A 19,552-nucleotide genomic window follows, 5' to 3' on the forward strand; every position below is an offset into this window, starting at 1 on the left:
TAGCCGCGGTAAGCGTCGATGGGGTAAACACTGGGCCCAGAAGGGACCAAGGATTAAATTGCCCTTGGTGCCAACAACGCACTGGGTTCGTCTTCGACTCGCACGTTCGCTAACTGTCCTCTAAGAGGGAATCGACGGACTGAGCCAAAGGGTAGTAATCCCATGAAGTGTGCGTAGATACGAAGTCAAGCATTGTGAGACACGTAAGGTGGAATACATTTTGTTCCCCAGACATCAAGATCTCCGCTTCTCCGTACATCTACGACGATACGGGGACCTACATTAGCCAGCCCAACATAATCTTCATCTACGGGACCAATCAAATAAGTCAGATCGGATATCGTTGATGGCCGGGACGGAACAACGGCTCGATGGATTAAGCCTGGGCGGCTGTCCCGAACTGGACATCACCGGTCGGGCGGGATGTACGGGGTAGGGGATTCATCGGGGAAGCGGACTAAAGCGCAGTATAAAAAAAAACGAGAAGGAAAGCCGAACTATCGACATCGAGAAGAGTCGAGTGAAGAGTGTTCCCCTTGGCAACAAGGGCGCTTAGGCGGTCTGGCCACGCCGGCGGGACATCAAATGTCTGCAGCACTCACGGTCTAAACGATGTGATTAGCTCAGCCCAAAGCTACCCAACCCGAACAAAGGGAATAAAGGGTCATTTTCACTGAACATGCAGAGGTCGGGTCACTACTCAGGTACTCTCTGGTACTTGCAGGGGTTCAAGATCGGTCATGGAAATACCTTTGAATCCAAACGAAATAGAAAGTCAAGCTGCAACAATAAAGTGGGCAGAAGAACTAAAACTACAGAAGGTGGAGCTAGAGTGGAGTGGTTTGGCATGGCACGGCACCGCATGAGAATTCTAATTTTAGCGTAAAAATTAAGTAAATTTTCTTACTGTTTATACGAAAAGCAACCAGGTAGCGGATGCATCAAGGGTTCATCCTGGATTTTGTCATGATTAATTATGCTCCTCTCTCGGGTTCTTTTTGAGCCTAAGGCTTGATTTCGACGTTTGGTTCACATATTTACTTTCTTTTTTCTTTACCAACATTAAAGAAATAATCATCTATGGACGTGTAGAAGTTAAATGATTGTATGTAGTGCATAGATAACTGCATCCAAAATCTAAATCAATATCTAAAGTTTAGTTCTGGTCAAAGACGATGAATGGATGATGATGAAAAGCAAACAAAAATAACATTGCAAAGATTTAGGGATAGATGTGGTAAGAATTTGATCAATTAGTAAAAAGAAAAAGAAAAAAAAAAAGAAAACTGGGACAAATAGGGATACTTAGTAGTTGGTAACCGACTCTTTTAACCGGATACCAACAAAATGTTCTAATTTTGTCACCAATAGAGTGAAAATTTAGTTAGGACAAAACAAGAAAGAAACCGATAAAACCGAGGATTGTTATTACTGCATATAGCTCCCACGTGATTCCTATCACAATCATATCTAAGAGGGAAATTATTGATATACTGAGGCATGTACGAGAAAAATCTTAATCAGTTCCTATAATATTGTGTCGCAATTCTTTAGTGAAAATGACCTTGTCGGAATCTTGTCATAAAAATTATTGTAAATAACTTGATTAATAGTTAACAATAGCATCATTAAAATAATAATAATTAAGCAATTACACTATAGATATTAACATATTACATATGGCACGTTGCCGCCAGTTACTTATTTTTGATCAGAGCCAGCTTAGGTTTTTGTCCCAACCACAGTAGTCGTCATCTGAATTATGTTCGAACGGCTCATACGAAACAGGGAAGTAGTAATCGTAAGATGGCAAGAGAGGGACATCATAAAATATGGTCTCGTTTGATAACCACAGTGAAAAATTTTCATCTTCACTTATCATATTATAATCTACCATCGGAAAGTCTGGGAAAGTAGAACCTTCTGTATCATCACTTTCACCTGATACCAGTGACTGATCACTAAGTATCGTACTTCCATTGTTATCATCAGATCTTTGCTCAGAAGATGACGGTTGGGTCTCGATGGTCGTCGTCGTAGTATTGTCGCTTTGTACATCAGCCTCAGCATCCAATCTCCCTTGATCATCTAATATTCCGTCCATAATACAGTTTTCGTGGGTGCTTGTAGTTCCCCTTAATGGTTTCTCTGGATCTTCCATTTGTATTAGTCCCCTACTCTTCGAACAGTTAATAGCACTAGGAATTACAGTTTGTCCTTGATACTGGTTTAGATTTCTTCTACTGAGATGCGTGTTCCAGTAATTTTTGACCTCATTGTCTGTTCGACCGGGAAGTCGGCCTGCTATCAGCGACCACCTTCAACATACAATCAAAGTAAGAAAGTTTAGTATCTTGTTTCAAGATATCTGGGGAATATATATATATATATATATATATATATATAACAGTGGTACCACACTTTTGGGCACATGTAAAAAGAAAAAGATTCAGATTAAGAGGAAACATGCCAGCAGGTTATTAAGGTGTGACTGACCTATTGCCAAGTAACTTATGCATACGGATGATAAGATCTTCTTCATCTTCTGATATCTGGCCTCGCTTGATATTTGGTCTAAGATGATTCTTCCATCTCATCCTGCAACTCTTTGCACCCCTCATCAACCCTGCTCAATAAGAACCGATGAAATCAGTATATCGGAGACAACCATTTAATTAAGTAACTGTAATTATACACATATATAGATAGATGGATAGATAGAATCCTAATTAATTCATATTCCTGTCGGGTGCGTGATATACATACCTGATTTCTTAGAAACAGTAGTCCATTTCCCTTCTCCATGAGTTTCTATGTATCTTTTAAGAATCATATCTTCTTCTGGTTTCCACTGACCTTTCTTGATAATTCCATTCTCTCCTTTTTTGTAAATATTTTTTTGTTTCTCCATAACTCTCTACTATCTAGAACTAGCTAATTCCTTGAAGATTTTCTATTTTTTTGGTTTGGAGAAGATAAAATTCAATCAATTTTTTTTATTGAGGTAGCACTTAGAGTGAAGAGGATGATGATAGTTCTTCTACGATGAAGACAGAGGAGGACACATCTATATATATATAGATATATAGTACTTTTTAGATTTTAAGAATATTACACAGCTGAAAAATTATCAGAAAAGCTAAGCTCTATTAAAGTAGAGATAAGCAAAGAAGATCCATGAGATACGAATATTGTTAAAGGTTAATTTTACTTAATTATGCATGATATGACGTGATGAAAAAAATGTGAAAAATTATAAAGCCCCTCCCCGAAAAACGATTTTAATAATTCACTTTATCTCTGTCTCAACTTTTTCACATTCACAAAAGCAAGATTAGGGGTTTAATGTTTTTTTTTTTAAATTAGTGGACCATATGATGATTTTCATTTCGTAGTCAGAAGAAAATGCGGAGAAAAGTAAATTTAGTTTATTTATCTACTAGTGGCGACTGATTTACTAGAGATCATCATATCCTAAATCTAGCGGTGATTTTTAACCATTTGAATAAAATTTGATAAACAAATTGATCTTTTCTTTTGTTGTTGTAAATTAGCTTCTTTTCTTTCTTATCGGTTTCTCTTTTGGTAACTAGTAATTATTGCATATGGGGGATAGGGCTGGTCAGGATTGGATGGGATTCACATCAATTTGTGAATTATCATCAAGTACACTACGGCATTGGATTAGTTCATGATCAAAAAACCAAAATGATGCTTATAGATTATTAACTTATCATTACAACAAAAATGTTTTACCGTAGGTTCTTTACTGTTAACCGCCTCTCAATCTTACTCCCTTTTCTTGTTTGTCATAATTAAAAATCAACATGTTTGGCTTTTAATGTTGATTACAAACTAAGATTGAAATAAAAATAATTTGGCTTGAAAAGTAAATAAGAGAGATTGCTTGGAAATACTAGCAAATGAGCTTTGAGAGACATAGAGGTTACAGTAAAAGAAGAAAAAGATCGAGACTGCAGTAAAAAAATATGTAAGAAACTCTAAGACAGCGTTCAAAGAGTGTAACTTAACCAGGGGTTTATTTGTGTCTATTGGCTGCCTGGCCTTTCATTTTACTTTTTTCAAATCTAAGGGTAAATGTGAAAACTTCATTGTACTGATATTTGCGCGAAATGACAGACTCCAATCATGCTGGTGATAAAGTTCTGCATATTCAAAACTAATTTTTCATGGGCTTACTGCTCTCAATAAAATCATATTCCAATCGTATAACATGTCTCACAAGAATCTGACGTATTTTGTACCATGCAAGTAACTTTGAAAATCAATTGTTAACAAAATTTATTTTATTTTATTTTTTGTGAAGAGAAAAGGTTTAAATTTTACCCAAAGAAATCAAAATAGATGCAAAAGTGAAGGATTTCCGGCTGAGAAAAACACGGCTAGTAGAAATATAACGGAAAACATTAAATCGGTAATCGACATCATCGAAAATAAATTTATTTCCAAGTAAACGTGCTTCCCCAGATTTTCTTCTCCCCTAAGTTAATTAGTTGAATAGAATCAAATTAATCAATAAGGTAAGGTCAATATCATATGATATTCTTTTGTATTAATTTACCAAGGAAAAATGACCCTCAAACTTAACTACAGATTTTGCAATGACGGAAAGAAAACGCGGTGCATGTGGTCTCCCACTCCTCCATCGCAACGAACAGAATTAACCACCAAAAGGTATTTTACTAAGAGATGAGAAATGAAGCCAATAGGTAATTTGGTATACAATGAATTTGGATATTTAACCATTGCATTGGAAATGCTAAGATTCAGATTTGTTCTTAATTAAGTATGTATATATATATATATATATATATACTTTAATCCAACAGCACCTGGCGCTGTAAAATAAAGTGGTCCTCCACATACATACGACATATTTAGGAACAGTTGCAGTAAATTGAACCCTTGCTTCACTTATTTTTTTTCATAGAGAGGAAGATATTAAAGAACATTATAAGAATATACAAGAGTTACTGAATATACTAGAGGTAAAGACAAGGGAGGAAAAGGTTACAAGCAAATGGAATCTCAATCTTAGACCGAAAATGAGAAGTCTATACGCAAAGAATGGCCTGCCTTTGCCCAAGTTAGCAACACGGATCTTGCCTCAGAGCTCAAGTTACTATCAGTCTTAAAAGCATACTCTTGGTCGGAAGTACGTTTGTTACCTTCTCTCAAAAAGGACCCATGAAACAGCTATAAGAATGAGAGGTCAATTCATACGTCCCAAATTTGATAAATCTTTAGAATTCCAGTAACACGTGAAATCAAGCATGGATTTCGAGAAAACCCATGACCAACCTCTCCCTAGGAGTTAAGGTCTGCCATACTCCTCCTGGCCACTTTAGTACTTTTACAATGCAATAAGATGTGATGAATGAACCCTTCCTCATCATCACAGTGAACGCAAGAATTATACAGACAAATCTCTAGCTAGAGCCTATCTAGTGTATTCAGCTTACCATGAACGGCAGTCCAACTAAATAAAAAGGATCTCAAGCTGGTGGAATAATTACCTTGGTGTGAATACAATTTAACCCAAACGAAATGGAATGCGGAAAAAAAAAGTTGAAACGTCACCAGCAAAGTCGTGTGAATAGAATTTAACCCTTGTTTCACTTGTACTTTGAAGATTTGGGGACGGGTCTACTGAAAATGGTCGCCTAAATCAACATGATAATTGCTACTAAGCTACTCTTTTTGAAAGCAGCACGATGATGCTACCTCTCACCTTTGGATTCTGCTCATCCGATGAGGCACCTCTTTTCTCCCGCGGGATGTGCTTTTGGGTCTTAGTCGTAGCTAATCATTTAGTCCTTTGTGGAGAACGCGTCACTAAATGTTGCTGCCGGTCCCCGTCTTCAAGGTATGTGTGTGAGTGTGTGCCTCTCTTAAAGCAGACTGATGATTTGAAGGATCAAGAAGTTAGGAAAGTAATTGACTACTCCCTATCCTAGTTAGTAATTCGGGATTCGGCAAATGTACGGAACGGCAAACGTACGAGTATTATACGGTTTTGTAAAATTCAGATTCGGTCCAAAATTCGGTCAACGGGACGTGATTCGTCATTAATTCGGAACGGCATACGTACGTGTATAATTCGATTTATAAATGTGAGTTCGGCTCTGAAAATTCGGTATCTATATATAACAAATAATTTGTATTTATAAGGTCATGGACCAATTTTTATGCATATGTGTGAGTTATTTAAGGAAAAATAAACTCAATATGATGATATTAATAATATATACAACATTAGTTATCCAAAAGGACGTCGTATGGTGGTTTAGATGCTTGGTTAGTGAGTTTGAGATCTCTCTCACCTTCACCTTCAAATCTCTTCAGTCGTTTTTGTTTCATAAAAATTACAACACGTCTAATATTCGGTCGTGTATGTTCGGGAGGCAGTAAAGCCCAAAAAGTGGAGTCTTTGAAAAGTAAAAGCTAAAGAATTTATGGCGAATTAAGTGAACGTATCATTCGGGATACGTAAAATTCGTGAACGATTCGCGAATAATCCGGGAATGCCACATAATACGCGACTTGGGTTCGGAGTTGCAAACGTACGCGAATAAAACGGTAAAATTCGTGATACGGAAAAATTCGCGAATGATTCGCGAATCATTCGCGAACTTACTAACTAGGCTCCCTATCTGTCATTCCAACTGATTCATTCTTGCTGCAGATAAAGAACGATTCACCGTACTGATGATATCGAGCGCGGTTATCGAGGTGCAACAAAAAGTGCAGTGTGTTTAAGGACTTTATTGTTTTTACCTGTGTTAGAAATGCACGAGATTAGCCAAATTTGCACTTAATATTGAACTAGTGAATATATATATGATTGTTAGTGTAAATATATGAGTGATCATGCACAATTACAAAGGAATCTTTTGCTCGGAAAAACTACTTTCACAAAGAAATTTTGCCCTTTTTGTTAAAAATGGTTCGACATAATTATGAAAGTCATCATCTTTAACATCGAGTGTTCAACGTTGGTTCACAAGTTCAATCAAGGTCCATAAGGGTCAAGCCAGTATTAACATGTGCGAATTTATCTTAGTTCCACCAGACTGTAATTCCGATTACTTTTAGTAGAATATCAAAAAAAAAAAAAAAAAACGCAAGTGGGTTACCAGCCGAGATCGTTAATGTTGATCAGTGTGTGTTTAGCTTTTGTTTGAGCATCACTGATTCTACTAAATGGCAGTTCTCGATCAGAACGTGGAGAATTTTTTTGATTTACAATCTAATAAAATTGGACAGAACAGATATCAAGAACCCTTATAATTATGAAATTATATACTATCAAAGAGTGGAAGACATCATCATGACGTTAAGTACACAGTGACTTCATAAGGAAACACTTATAAGATGAGTCGTTGTTGTATATTATGTTTGTACGGTAACTTGCAAATCATGCAGATTGCCGGCGGTGATGAGTGATTCCTTTTTTGAGCAATAATTGCAAGAGTTGCAATCTAAACAGATGATCCCTGGTTGTTTTCATAACAATGATTGCGTTCAAACTATATGGAATTCAAAGGACTAGTGCTGTGAATTTGTAGGAGTGGTAATAGCTAAGACAGTAGTACTTGATTGTATAGGAAACTTTCAAACCAAGCCACTACAGTACTTCAATCAAGTGCTTGGAATTACTTTCTCCGGTCACCCCAGCAAAAACATAGTGGCTTGACTGGCTACTTTTTAACTTTACCTCATGCACCCATGAGGAGGACTAAGTTGAATGAACAGAGAGCCTTATGTTAGGCCTAGAAGGTCATAGAGGTTGTATCTTAGGTTGGGCCTAAAAAGTCACAGAGGGCTGATTCGTGCAAGCAGAAAATTTATTGAAAACAAATTTAACATATAACCTGTATTTGAAAAAAACCTTTTCATATCTTTAGTATTTCCAAATGCATTCGAATGTTAATAACAATAGATCATTTTATTTTGGAATATCAGTGCAATCTTCGATTCTTCACTGACCTGTAGTCAACTTTAAACAGAAATTTTATTCATCGAGAAGGTAGTTCTACCACTTGGTCGACCTTATTATGGTCTACAGCTTCAGAAGAAGTTTTTTGTTTGTTTTTTTTTCTGATGAAAAAGGTAATTTTATTGGCTAGCAAATATAGTACATTAGATTCATAATTTCATCTTTATCAAACACATTATAAAGTATGCTAGAATCATGTACCTTTTGTTGTTGTTTGGACGTCATATGCTGTATATTTTTTATCCTTGCTTCTTTAGCTATAAAGTCTGCCGCTGAATTGTATTTCCTTTTAATATACTTTACCTGAGCCTGAAGTAGATCTTGCAACTTCTCCTTGATTTTCTGCATGGTGTTTTTGGCTGACCAGGAGAAATCCGCACTTAGCATGTTGATATTGTCAACAAAAGTTTTGCAATCAGAAACTAGTGATACGCTTGATAATAGATTGTCTTTCAGCCATGTGACCGCTTTTGGCAATGCTAAAGATTTTGCGTGTAATGCCGAAGACGCCTTCTCTGAGCCTGCTGACACGTGCATGGAAGACTCGTGGTCTACAAAGTAAAGGATGAAAGCAAAACCCATAGACTGATCCTCTTTTTTATAAGAGGCATTTGTGAAGATTATCCAATCCGATTTTAATTCAGACCATTTATAATTACCATGATCCACCTTCCTAAGATTATTTCCATTTTGTAGAGATTTTGGTGGAATCGTTTGCAAGAATCTGCTTATCTGACTGATCAAATCCATAGGATTAGGCGAAATTTCCTCGAAAACTACTGAACACCTGTATTTCCAAATGAACCACAACGTGGTGGCTATTTTTTCTGTTATGCTATTTGTTTCCTTTACTGAAATCCAGCCTTTTACCCAGTTCTCGATTGTATCATTATCTCCCATTGAGATGAGACTGTCCAGCGATAGCCCAAACCAAATAGCTCTAGCGAAGGGAAAAGCTCTGAATATGTGGTTTTCTGTTTCTTGAGTTTGCGTATCACACATTTGACAAGTAGGGTTGAAATCTTTGTTATGAGCACCAAGTCTTGCCAAAGTAGGGAGAGCTTTTTGAATTAGCTTCCAAATGAATAATTTTAGGAATATATACAGAAATAGGTCTGTTTTGGTACCTCGTTTTCAAATCTAAGCCACTTTTTTTATTTCTTACAAAACTAGGCCAATGGATCGGATTCCATCCAATTCCGTTATCTAAGTCAATATCTCGTGCTGACCGGTCAATATCTCGTCAAAATCTCGTAAGGGAGATCTCATGAAATGGCTGAGATTACTAAAATGCCCTCTCTTGTACGTGTCAGTAGTATAGTTATCGGCTCTAACGTGTTTCGATCTGAATCCTTAATCCAAGATCAGGAAGTCTCGAAGATTTTTGAACGACTGCGACTTAATCCAATATACATCATTACCCTAAAATGCATTCATTCAGTTCCTCCTTTCCTGTTCTTCTTTCTATCTCTGTTCTTTACCATCCGCTTCCGAAAATAAGAGAGATTAATGTAGAAAATCTAGGGTTTGAGATGATTAGACAAAGATAGTGGTAGCTGCAGAAAGGGTGGAGGATGTTGAAGGCGAGCTGAGAAAGGTGTTTCGATTGTGGTTGCGAGCTAAAAAAGCGATGCGTTGCAGTTGCAGTTGATTTTTTTTTGTCTTAAAAGTTGCAATTGCAGTTGATTTAAGATATGGTGATGAAATACAAGCAGTTGATGGTGGATTTGATTTGGGTTTGTGTCGAATTTACAATCTGACTCTAGTTGGAGATGTTACAATTTTTTTTTGGGTTATTTGTATTTTGGTACTCAGGTTTTGACCAAAACTTGAGTTTGGTCTAACACTTGTCTAGCCTTTGCGTTTGGTCTAAAAACCAACGTTGACTTACATTGACTAGTTAAATGATGATGTGTCTAACTGTTTGACTTGGTTTATTTTTTCTGCACTCCTCAAATAATTATGTATTCGCTACCAGGGGCCCCATAAATTCTCACCCTGTGACAAATACAACCACGGACAGCTCGATCTCCTTCTCTATAGTTCATTCTAACACAACCACATTCATTCATTCCGTACAATCTCATTCATTTAATCCATCAGCAGCACCGTAATCCTCTTTTACATCACTGTAGCACCCATAGCTCACTCATTACTCATTAGGCCTGTGGATCATTTAAACTTAAACTCCACAGATAACCTCTAGCACAACTCATCTTGTACTGCCACCAGCTACAACTACTTGCTACTTCAATACCTGCCCAGAAACTCACCATTCTTTCGCGATATTGCACCTGCATCATTTACCTACCGCCACAAGTCTGCCAACACAATCTGGACTGCTGCAACACCCATTTACAGCTCTGCCTCAGGACATAAATTCACACATTCAATTTAGTTTGTTGTTGTACTCAAACTCACAACATTATCTCCCTAATGGCAACACCATTTCCATTACATTTTGTAGCTCAGCACCAACCCTATTTGCATACACCTGCATACACAAAACACCGGTAGTTCCCTTGTATCACTGCTTCTGCTTGTATTCAACCCAGACTCCATTGCAATTATGTTCAAGGATTCACTCCAACAGCAACACTTCTTACTCCCTTACGGATTCAATTCCACCACTGCAATCTCAGTTTTAGTCCTAATACAACATCACTTGTTCATCTACAATTATGCCAATGCATTTGTAATGCTTATTTACTTGTAATCAATTCAACACACACAACATAACCACAACCACACTGTCATACATAACCTTGAACATCAATACTATCTTCACAGCAATACTCGCCAAAGACCTTGTCAACTGCACCACTGCACAATGAACTCCATCCTGATTCTCTTCCATATAACAGCAGGAGCCAACACTTATCTTCTTCTTTAACCAGTTATTTGTAATTCTTCATTTAAAACCCCGAATTGAACAACCACAAGCCCTAATTCTTCATTGAACTTAGACATTGTCAAACCCTAATTTCCATTATTAACAGCAGCAATCATCTTCTTTCTCTGTTAAAAATCAATTCCAAATAAAACCCATTCTTCTCAACTTCAACAGACTCTCATCTAACTATTTTATTTCTGCTTCAACTCAATCCTTCACTTCATTTCACTCAATCACCAATTGATTACCATTCTTCATAAGACAACATATCCAGTTATTATTTCAACACAGAACTTGAATTTCTTCCATCTATTTCACAGATTCGGATCAAACCCCAAAATCGAATCGATCTCAGCAAAAATCTAACTTCAATTTTGTTCCATTATAACACTTGTAATTAAGAAAAACCTTCACATCAATCTTTCTTCACTACTGTTAAATTCAATTTGTTGATATCTGATGAAGTCTGTATGCAATGATTGAAAGACAAAAAGAATGGTAATCAATGGGAGAGATTTTGATGTTTCTCTGTGTGCAAGACGGGAGAGATGCGATGAAAAAAATCAACGGGGTTTAATTTTAGAAGGGGAGATATAGTTTTAGACACGGGTGCTGCAAAAAACGAGTTCTCATTTTTGGGGCCCCTAATAGTGAATACAGAATTATTTTAGGGGTACATAAAAAATAAACCAAATCAAACAATTAGACAGGTCATCATTTAACTAGTCAACGTGGGGTCTTTAGACCAAAAGTAAAGGCTGGACAAATGTTAGACCAAACCCAAGTTTTGGTCAAAACCTGAGTACCAAAAACCAAATAACCCATTTTTTTTTAGGGATTCGTGGTTATCTGCATTTGAGATGAAATTGATAAGGAATCGAAATGATTTTTTTGGTGATGTGTTTGCTGATTGAGACTTGGTAGAGGATATTTAACAATTTAATTATGATGACAAGATGGAGACAGGAGGTTGCTGTTGAATTAATGAAATGATAGATACAAGGTCGTGAAAGGGTGGGTTTCATAGAATTGGAGACTCGAGCAAAATCAGTGAGGAAATGGGTTGGTTGTGAACAACACTGAGTACTCACTTTGCCGATGGTTTTGTGGTGATGTACGTCCAAGTTAGGTATTGTTCAGGTTCAAAATGATTATGAATGTGGGTTTGTTATGAAATGTAATTTTGCAGGTCAAGAAAGCTATAAGGAGGAGCTAAGAAATAAGCAAAAATCTACCTTCTCACAAACTGAAAATGGAACACAACCTGTTCACAGAATTTCCTGAATGACGAGAACACAGAATGGAACAAGAGAGTGGATGGAGACATCTGTTGTATACTTGAGAGCAGCAGGTGGTATTCACGTTCAATTGGGGGAGGCATTTCTACTGGAATTCGAATAAGAGGAAGATAAGAAGTTTTGGAGGTAATTAAAGGAGATATGTGGCATGAAAGTAAATGGGTTCTTGCATTTGAATGGACATGGAATTTGGTGTTTGTGTGGTGAAAATTGTGTTAGAAGGCAACAGAGAAGTGAGAGTTTTGTGAACTGAAGTTTCGATAAGTTAAGCCAGAAAACAACAGTGAAGAACATAAACTGCTTCCATTAATTTTGAGAGTGAAGGAAGGGGTTAAATGAATTTTTAGAAGTTCATAGAAACAAGGAAGTTGGGTTATGGATTGATTTGAATTTGAGAATGTCTCTGTAAGAGTTTTGAAGAGGGAAACCATGTGATAGCCTGAACCTATTGCCGTGGGAAGAAGAGTTAGTCCTGCCATTGATGTTTGAAGAGATTAATGTGTATTTTATAGGTTTGAATGATTGGAAATGGGAGGTATTGGTGGAATTGAATCATATTGCAGGGAAAGAGATAGAATATGGTCTTAGAATTCTAGAGGGAGTTTATCTCTGAAGCAGCAGAAAAACGCACACGAGGTGCTTGTTAAAATGCATGAACCGCACAACTCTTGTTTCAGCCTAAACTGAATTAGCTTTGCCGTCAATTGGATACTGCTTTTGATGGATTATAGACACACACAGATAAGTTGAACTGAGAATGATGGGTTCTCTTTGCTTCTGAGAATGATGACAAGGAAATGGTCGTGATTACAGTACATACATGGGTTGAACTGAAACCGTTCCCCGATTTAAATAAGTGACACGGACTCAAATCATCGATTCAAAGGACTTTTTTGTCATTTTAAGTCCACTTAACTGGGCTAACTTTCCATCCATTGCTTGTGGTCAAATTAGACCTAATTTTGTAAGAAATAAAAAAAGAGGCTCAGTTTTGTAAACCATGAAAAACGGGCCTAGATTTGTAAAAAGCCCATAATTTTATTCTTTGAATCACTTGAATTCTCCAATTTTTTTCCCAGGGAAAGTCAACTGGAGTATAGATATCCTGCACCTGGTCGATTAAGAAGTTGTAGATGTTTTTTACTGAGAACTTTCCCGTATGATGATGTTTCCATCTCATTTTGTCTTGTTCCTGGATTCTTGGAGTTATCATTAGAATTTTGCTTCTATCTTCTGGGGAGAAGTATTTGTTCAGTTTTTCCGTATCCCAGTGATTATCTTATGTTATTAACTCCTTCACCATTTATGGAACCTTCTCTTGAGTATCTGTATGCTGAGCTATGATTTCTGCATTTGGAATCCATCTGTCTTCCCATATTTTTGCTGATTTACCGTTTTTAACTTGCCAGACAAAGTTTCCTTTAATAAGGTCTAGGCCTTTTTTTATGCTTGTTCAAATCCACGATAAATTGGAGGTTCTAGTGTTTTCTAGAGGGTTGGAATTTGGGAAATATTTTGCTCCAAGTAGTTTGACCCATAATTGATCTTGTTCTGTGACGAGACGACTGGAAAGTTTTATGAGAAGAAAAATGTTGAAGCTGTGGGGATTTTTTTCCTAGACCTCCTTGTGAAAAGGGCTTACATATGCTGGCCCAAGCTATGATGAAACCCCCATGTCTCTTCTTCCCTTCTTTTTTCCACCAGAAATTTCTCTGGAATTCTATCCATTTGATCAATAGTTTCTTTTGGAAGGGGAGTAACTTGCATTTGATACGTGGGGAAAGCTTGCAAAATCGATTTGATTAATACTGTTCTACCAGCTTGGGAAAGTAGTTTCGACTTCCAGCCTTGTAGTGTAGAGTAGTATTTCTGAAGTAATGACTCTAAATTTGCTTTTCTATTTTTATCAAAGAATAGCGGGGTTCCAAGGTATCTGTCGTTTTTCGTCGTCAAAGGGACTTTAAGAATTTTCGCAATAACTTTCCCGTGCTTGGGATGTTATCTCGGACTAAAATAGACGCTAGATTTTTGGAGGTTAACCATTTTTCCTGTGATATCTCCAAATAAAGAGAGGATATCTAGCAGATTTTTTGCCTCAATTAGTTGGCTTTTGTGAAAATAAAACAATCATCGGCAAAGAAAAGGTGTGAAATGTTTGGAGCGTCTTTATTGATTTTGAGCCCAGATGATTTCTTGTCAACGACTTCTTGTTCAAGAAGCCCGGATAAGATTTCCATGCAAATAGGAAAAATATAAGGAGATAGGGGATCACCCTGTCTTAAACCTCGAGAGGTGTGGAATTTTGGCTCTGGGGTGCCATTTAGGAGGATTGAGAATGAAGTTGTGGAAATGCATTGAAAAATTAGATGAACTCATTTTTCACTAAAGCCGAAACCAAAAAGAGCTTTTGATACGAAGGACCACTCCATCCTATCAAAATCTTTAGATAGGTCTAATTTAAGAACCATAAAACCCCTTTTTTTTGCCTTGGAAGTTCTCATTGAGTGAAGGAGATCATGGGCTATTATAATTTTATCCGTAATTAGACGGCCCGACAGGAAAACAGATTTATTTGACGAGATTATTTTGTTGAGGATGGGTTTTAGTCTGTTAGCCAAGATTTTTGAGATTATTTTATAGATTGTATTGCTTAGGATAATGGGTCTAAAGTCACTTGGGGTTTGTGGAGTGGATAATTTTTGAATGAGGGTAATAAAAGAATAATTAAGATCCGGATTAAGGAAACCGGATTTAAAGAATTCTTATATTGTGTTGATGATGTCAGGACCAAAGATTTTCCAATTTTCTTTAAAGAAACCGGGTTGGAAACCATCGGGGCCAGGAGCACCCCATCGATTCATGTTCGATAAGGTGTTCCAAATTTCCTCTCTTGTGGGGATTTGTAGAAGTGATAAGTTTTAGGCTTCGGAAAAAATACGAGGTTCAATGATGCTAGCAACGTCAAAAGAATTTTTATTGGCTTGTGAGGTGCTAATATTCTTGAATTGATAGACTAAAAGAGAATAGAGTTGATCCCTATCTGATATCCAAAGGCCCGACGGCTCTCTAAGAGAGTTGATTGAGTTAATTCTTCTTCTGTTGGAGGCGGTCGCGGGGAAATACTCCGTATTTTGATCATATTTCTTGAAGAATTTATCTTTGGAGAGTTGGTGATAGAAATCATTTTTAATCTTCTACCACTTCCCTAATTGTGATTGGAGGTTTTCTAGTGTTTCCATTTCCTTTGAAATGTTTCCACGCCTATGGATGTTATGTATGTTGTCGTTTAGTTGTTTATTGTGTTTGTGGATATTTCCGAATATTTCTGAATTCCAATGGGCTAAATCGGAAGATAAGAGATGGAGTTTTAGGGGAAGGTTTGAAACCATCAAATTGTTGGAGTGTAGGTCCAAGGCTTGTTTTATGATAGACATATTTTTGTGTCTGATATAATCTCAATTGTATATATTATAGTGCTCGATTTTGTATTTATTTTGGCTTTTTATGTCTTTGTATGTGTTTTTGGAAAAATAAGATTTTGCAGCGAAATTGGCTCGAAAAGTGTTTTTTGCGTTCATGGGAGGACATTTGCTATTCAGACCCTCACTTTGGATAATGGGTAACCTAATTACTAAGGGGCATCCCATTTCCAGGCATCTGCTAATCGCACCCCTACTCTGGATAGGGGGCGACCATCTTCTACATTTGAATTATAAGTTTTGATGGGAAATATCTTGGCAGTGAAGAACAGATTAGGGTTCTTGATTTAGAGGAGTTTGAGGTCGATTAAACCTCTGATTTTCATAGGATAGACTCCTTATGGGTCTAGGAATCTGATATGGGTGTTGAAATCGATTAGACTGGGCTCAATCAAGGGATTTTTATCACAACAGAAATATATGGAAAGTCACGTGTGTGACCTATTTTAGGGAATTTTGGAGAGATTAAAGTGCTATGAACCTTACCAAAGATTTTCATCTATCTAAGGAAGAGTTTAGAATAAAAAGGAAAGCTCAGAAACGCGTAGAAATTCTAAAACAAGAAATTGCCGTAACTTTGCCGTGAAGAGAGGGGAAGAGATTTTGGAAGATTTGGGAGAGATTTAATCGGTATTTTTGATATAAATAGATTGTTTGGGTCATATAGAAGGGGTGTCGAGAGTTTGGGGACCTGAGGAGATCCAGAGAAGAAGACATCAGAGTTTTATCAAACTCTGTTTCTGCTGCTGCTGCTGCTGAAGAGGAAGAACACGAAGAACATTGACACACAAGCAACTGTCGCAGAAAACTATTGTTGTTTCACAACAGAACCCATGTGTCGTTCATCACAGCGGTTGCATTAGATCTTTAGCTACTATTTCTCCCTGTAATAGTGATTCTGCAACACCAACAAACTGTTGCGAGTCGTCTGTATTATCACTTTTCATCTTTTTAATCATCTTTTGAGCCATAAACAAATATTTTGAGATCATGATTAATATGAGGAGCTAAACCCCATTGCTGAGGCGATAGAGGAAGCTATTTTTCCAACAAAAAGTGGTATATTCTTATTTATTTATTTATCGCAATTATTTTTATGATTGTTTTGCCTTGAGTGAAAATTGTTTGAATGTTTCTTGTTAAGCAATTGTTATTTCTTTTGATAGAGCATGCTTGGACCTAGGTTTTTGATGTTATATGCTTCGGATTTACACTTGTTATTTTGAGAATCTACTTGTTGCAATAGTTTAGAATCAAATTGAACGAAAAAAAATTGCATGAATATAAAAATTGGATTAAATCACTTTGAATTTGAAAAATAGTGGAATCTTAGCCTCAGTGTTCTTTTAATATTGATACCAATTTTGTCAGTGTTTAATATAATTATTAGTGAGTTTTTTATTTAGTTTTAAATTTATCCTTCACAAGTTCGAGAATCGAATCACTTTTTACCACTATCTATAAATCACATCAATTTTTGGCGCCGCCGACGCGGACTTGTTTTTAGGGTTTTATATTTATTTTATTTTATTTTTTATTTTTTTTGTCCTTTTATATGTTTTTGGGTATTTATCTTGTGTCTACAGGTTCTGGATCATAAAAAAATTGAGCCAAAGAGTTTGGTGATTTCATAAAGACTTGGAGCTAAAGATTAAAGTAAAAAGAACAGAAAAGAAGACAATTTTATTTTAGACAATTTTAGTTTAGGGTTTGTTTATTTTCTTTCAGAAAAAAAAAACTGTATTAGGGTTTATTATTTTTATCATTTTTCTTTATTTTTTTTTGGACTTTTGGACTTTGGGACATTATTTTTTTTATTACCCTACGAAAGGGTACTTTAAATATAAACTGTTTGCAGAGAAGGAGGACAATTACGATATTGTCTCTGCACCTTGGGTTCGTACACTATACATCGGAGTCAGTGGCCCGAGTCGACTACAACCGATTCATCCCCCGTCTGGAACGGGAGGTAAGATTCTAAACACTCGCGAATCCCCTGTCAGCGAGTTACTGGACTCCTTCGTATGCATATTTGTTGAGGACTGAATACAGACATTTATTTTTCTACTAAAGAGCAAGGCCTGGCCATACAAGATAAGGGTTCGGATTTCATCACCGTTCTCTTCTTGCCGATTTAGGAACACGTAACCTACGCGAACCTAAGCCTAAAATTTTGACTAGAACGAGACCGATAGGGTAACGAGCTTAACAGGAAAGTCATTCGAAAAATATTGGTTACTATTTTAAGCATACTTCGAACTTCTTGACGGTTTCTGTAAGTTAAATGCGTGACTGCGCCGCCTTGTAATACCGGTGAGGCCTTGGGTATCAAAGCTCCACCGAGCTTCCCTCGCCTCTATTCAACTTACTTTAACTCGGATTGATTCCAGATGGGTTTGCTTAAATTGTAACGAATTCCCGTTCGAAGGATTAGATACTGGTCTAGAAACAATCTAAGTGGATCCATCACGCTTTTTTTTTGCTAGAAATCAATAGGTTTGATTTGGTTGAGTCGGCCTTGATCTGTGTTTTCTTACCCTTCCAATTTAGAAAATTCTATTGTATGCCTGAATGTAAAAGAGACACACTAGGTAGATTTGTTAAAGAGAAACCTAGTAGTTCGAAGCGTCTCGATTACCTTAATCTAGAAAGTCCGACTTTTGAAGAGTCTGTTTTTGAATTTCGTTTGACTTAGGAGAGAATCCATGTTGCTCCGATAGCGTCAGAAATGGCAAGTTTGAAAGCTTTGTTGAATCCAACTAGGACTACTCGTCCTTCGTGTATTAAGTTAGCTACTCACCTTATGAACTGAAACCTGGGACCTTACAGATGCTCCCAATCTTTTTAGGGAAAGAAAATGAAAACCCTTATTACCATGTTAGGGATTTTGAGAAAATTTGTAGTACTAGAGGCTTAGATGATGATGCTTTGAAACTTAGGTTATTCCCATTTTCCCTGAAAGATAAGGCCAAGTCGTGGCTGTATAGTTTGGACTCCGAGTCAATTGAGACATATGAACAACTTACATCTGCCTTTTTCAATAAGTTTTTCCCTATGCACAAAACATCGTCTATTAGGACGCAAATATGAACATTTTCACAACAAGAGGGAGAATCTTTATATAAGTATTTGGAAAGGTTCAATGATTTATTATCCCAGTGTCCTCATCATGGTTTAGAAAAGGTTAGTCTAGTTCATATCCTTTATGAGGGTTTAGATTATTCCACAACGACCATGGTTGAGTCTCTATGCACTGGTGGATTTGAAAACCAAACTGTTGATGCGGCGATGGAATTTTTTAATGAAATCCCCAAAAAAAACCAGCAATGGGAAAATAGTAGGGCACCCCAGAAAACAATTCTTTTAAGTAGAGGAAACGTTAATAGGGTAGAAGGAGGCTATGAATCAGATGCCAAAATTGCTGCTATAGCAAAAAGGTTAGAAGCCTTAGAAGTGGGTCAGACTAGTGGTAGAGTGGAGCCTTTTTGGGAAGGCCAGAATATTGAAGAGAAAGCCAATGCTCTTTATAATAACACTAGATTTTATAACCTTCAAAAGATTGACCCATATTCAAAAACCTATAATCCTGGTTGGAGAAACCATCCGAACCTTTTGTGGTCTAAGGGCCAAAGTCAAGGTCAGTTTAGTAATTCTAATGCTCCCCCAGGTTTTGGCTATTCTAAGAATCCTTCAGGATTAGCTCAGTTTCAGAATCAGTCAGATAAGAAAATCCTAAGTTTAGAGGAATCTCTCGCCTTGTTAACTCAGCAAACTGCAAAATTTCAGTTATCCGTAGAACAGAGTCTACAAGCTAATAACAGGATAAGACAAGAAAATAGTCAGGCTATTTCCGAGTTAAAAT

General features: G+C 36.8%; 1 protein-coding gene and 1 pseudogene across 1 annotated transcript; both read right to left on the reverse strand.

Annotated features, from left to right (window-relative positions):
* Positions 1-1,555: 1,555 nt before the first annotated feature.
* Positions 1,556-3,059, reverse strand: LOC113348368 (transcription factor MYB8-like). The gene is made up of 3 exons (XM_026592092.1): positions 2,767-3,059; positions 2,497-2,626; positions 1,556-2,318 (listed from the first exon to the last, which is right to left on the reverse strand). The coding sequence occupies exons 1-3, from the start codon at positions 2,909-2,911 to the stop codon at positions 1,712-1,714; spliced, it is 882 nt and encodes a 293-aa protein (XP_026447877.1). The 5' UTR covers positions 2,912-3,059; the 3' UTR covers positions 1,556-1,711.
* Positions 3,060-18,766: 15,707 nt separating this feature from the next.
* Positions 18,767-18,866, reverse strand: LOC113354922 (annotated as a pseudogene).
* Positions 18,867-19,552: the final 686 nt, after the last annotated feature.

This window comes from Papaver somniferum, chromosome 2, assembly GCF_003573695.1.
Source record: "Papaver somniferum cultivar HN1 chromosome 2, ASM357369v1, whole genome shotgun sequence".
Classification (NCBI taxonomy): Eukaryota; Viridiplantae; Streptophyta; class Magnoliopsida; order Ranunculales; family Papaveraceae; genus Papaver; species Papaver somniferum.

Excerpts from the sequence above, each read along its gene's own strand:
- LOC113348368 (XM_026592092.1), bottom strand. The coding sequence starts at position 2,911 with ATGGAGAAACAAAAAAATATTTACAAAAAAGGAGAGAATGGAATTATC. Across the intron at positions 2,627-2,766 it reads TACTGTTTCTAAGAAATCAG|GGTTGATGAGGGGTGCAAAG; the intron begins GTATGTATATCA and ends CTTATTGAGCAG. Across the intron at positions 2,319-2,496 it reads CATAAGTTACTTGGCAATAG|GTGGTCGCTGATAGCAGGCC; the intron begins GTCAGTCACACC and ends TGTATGTTGAAG.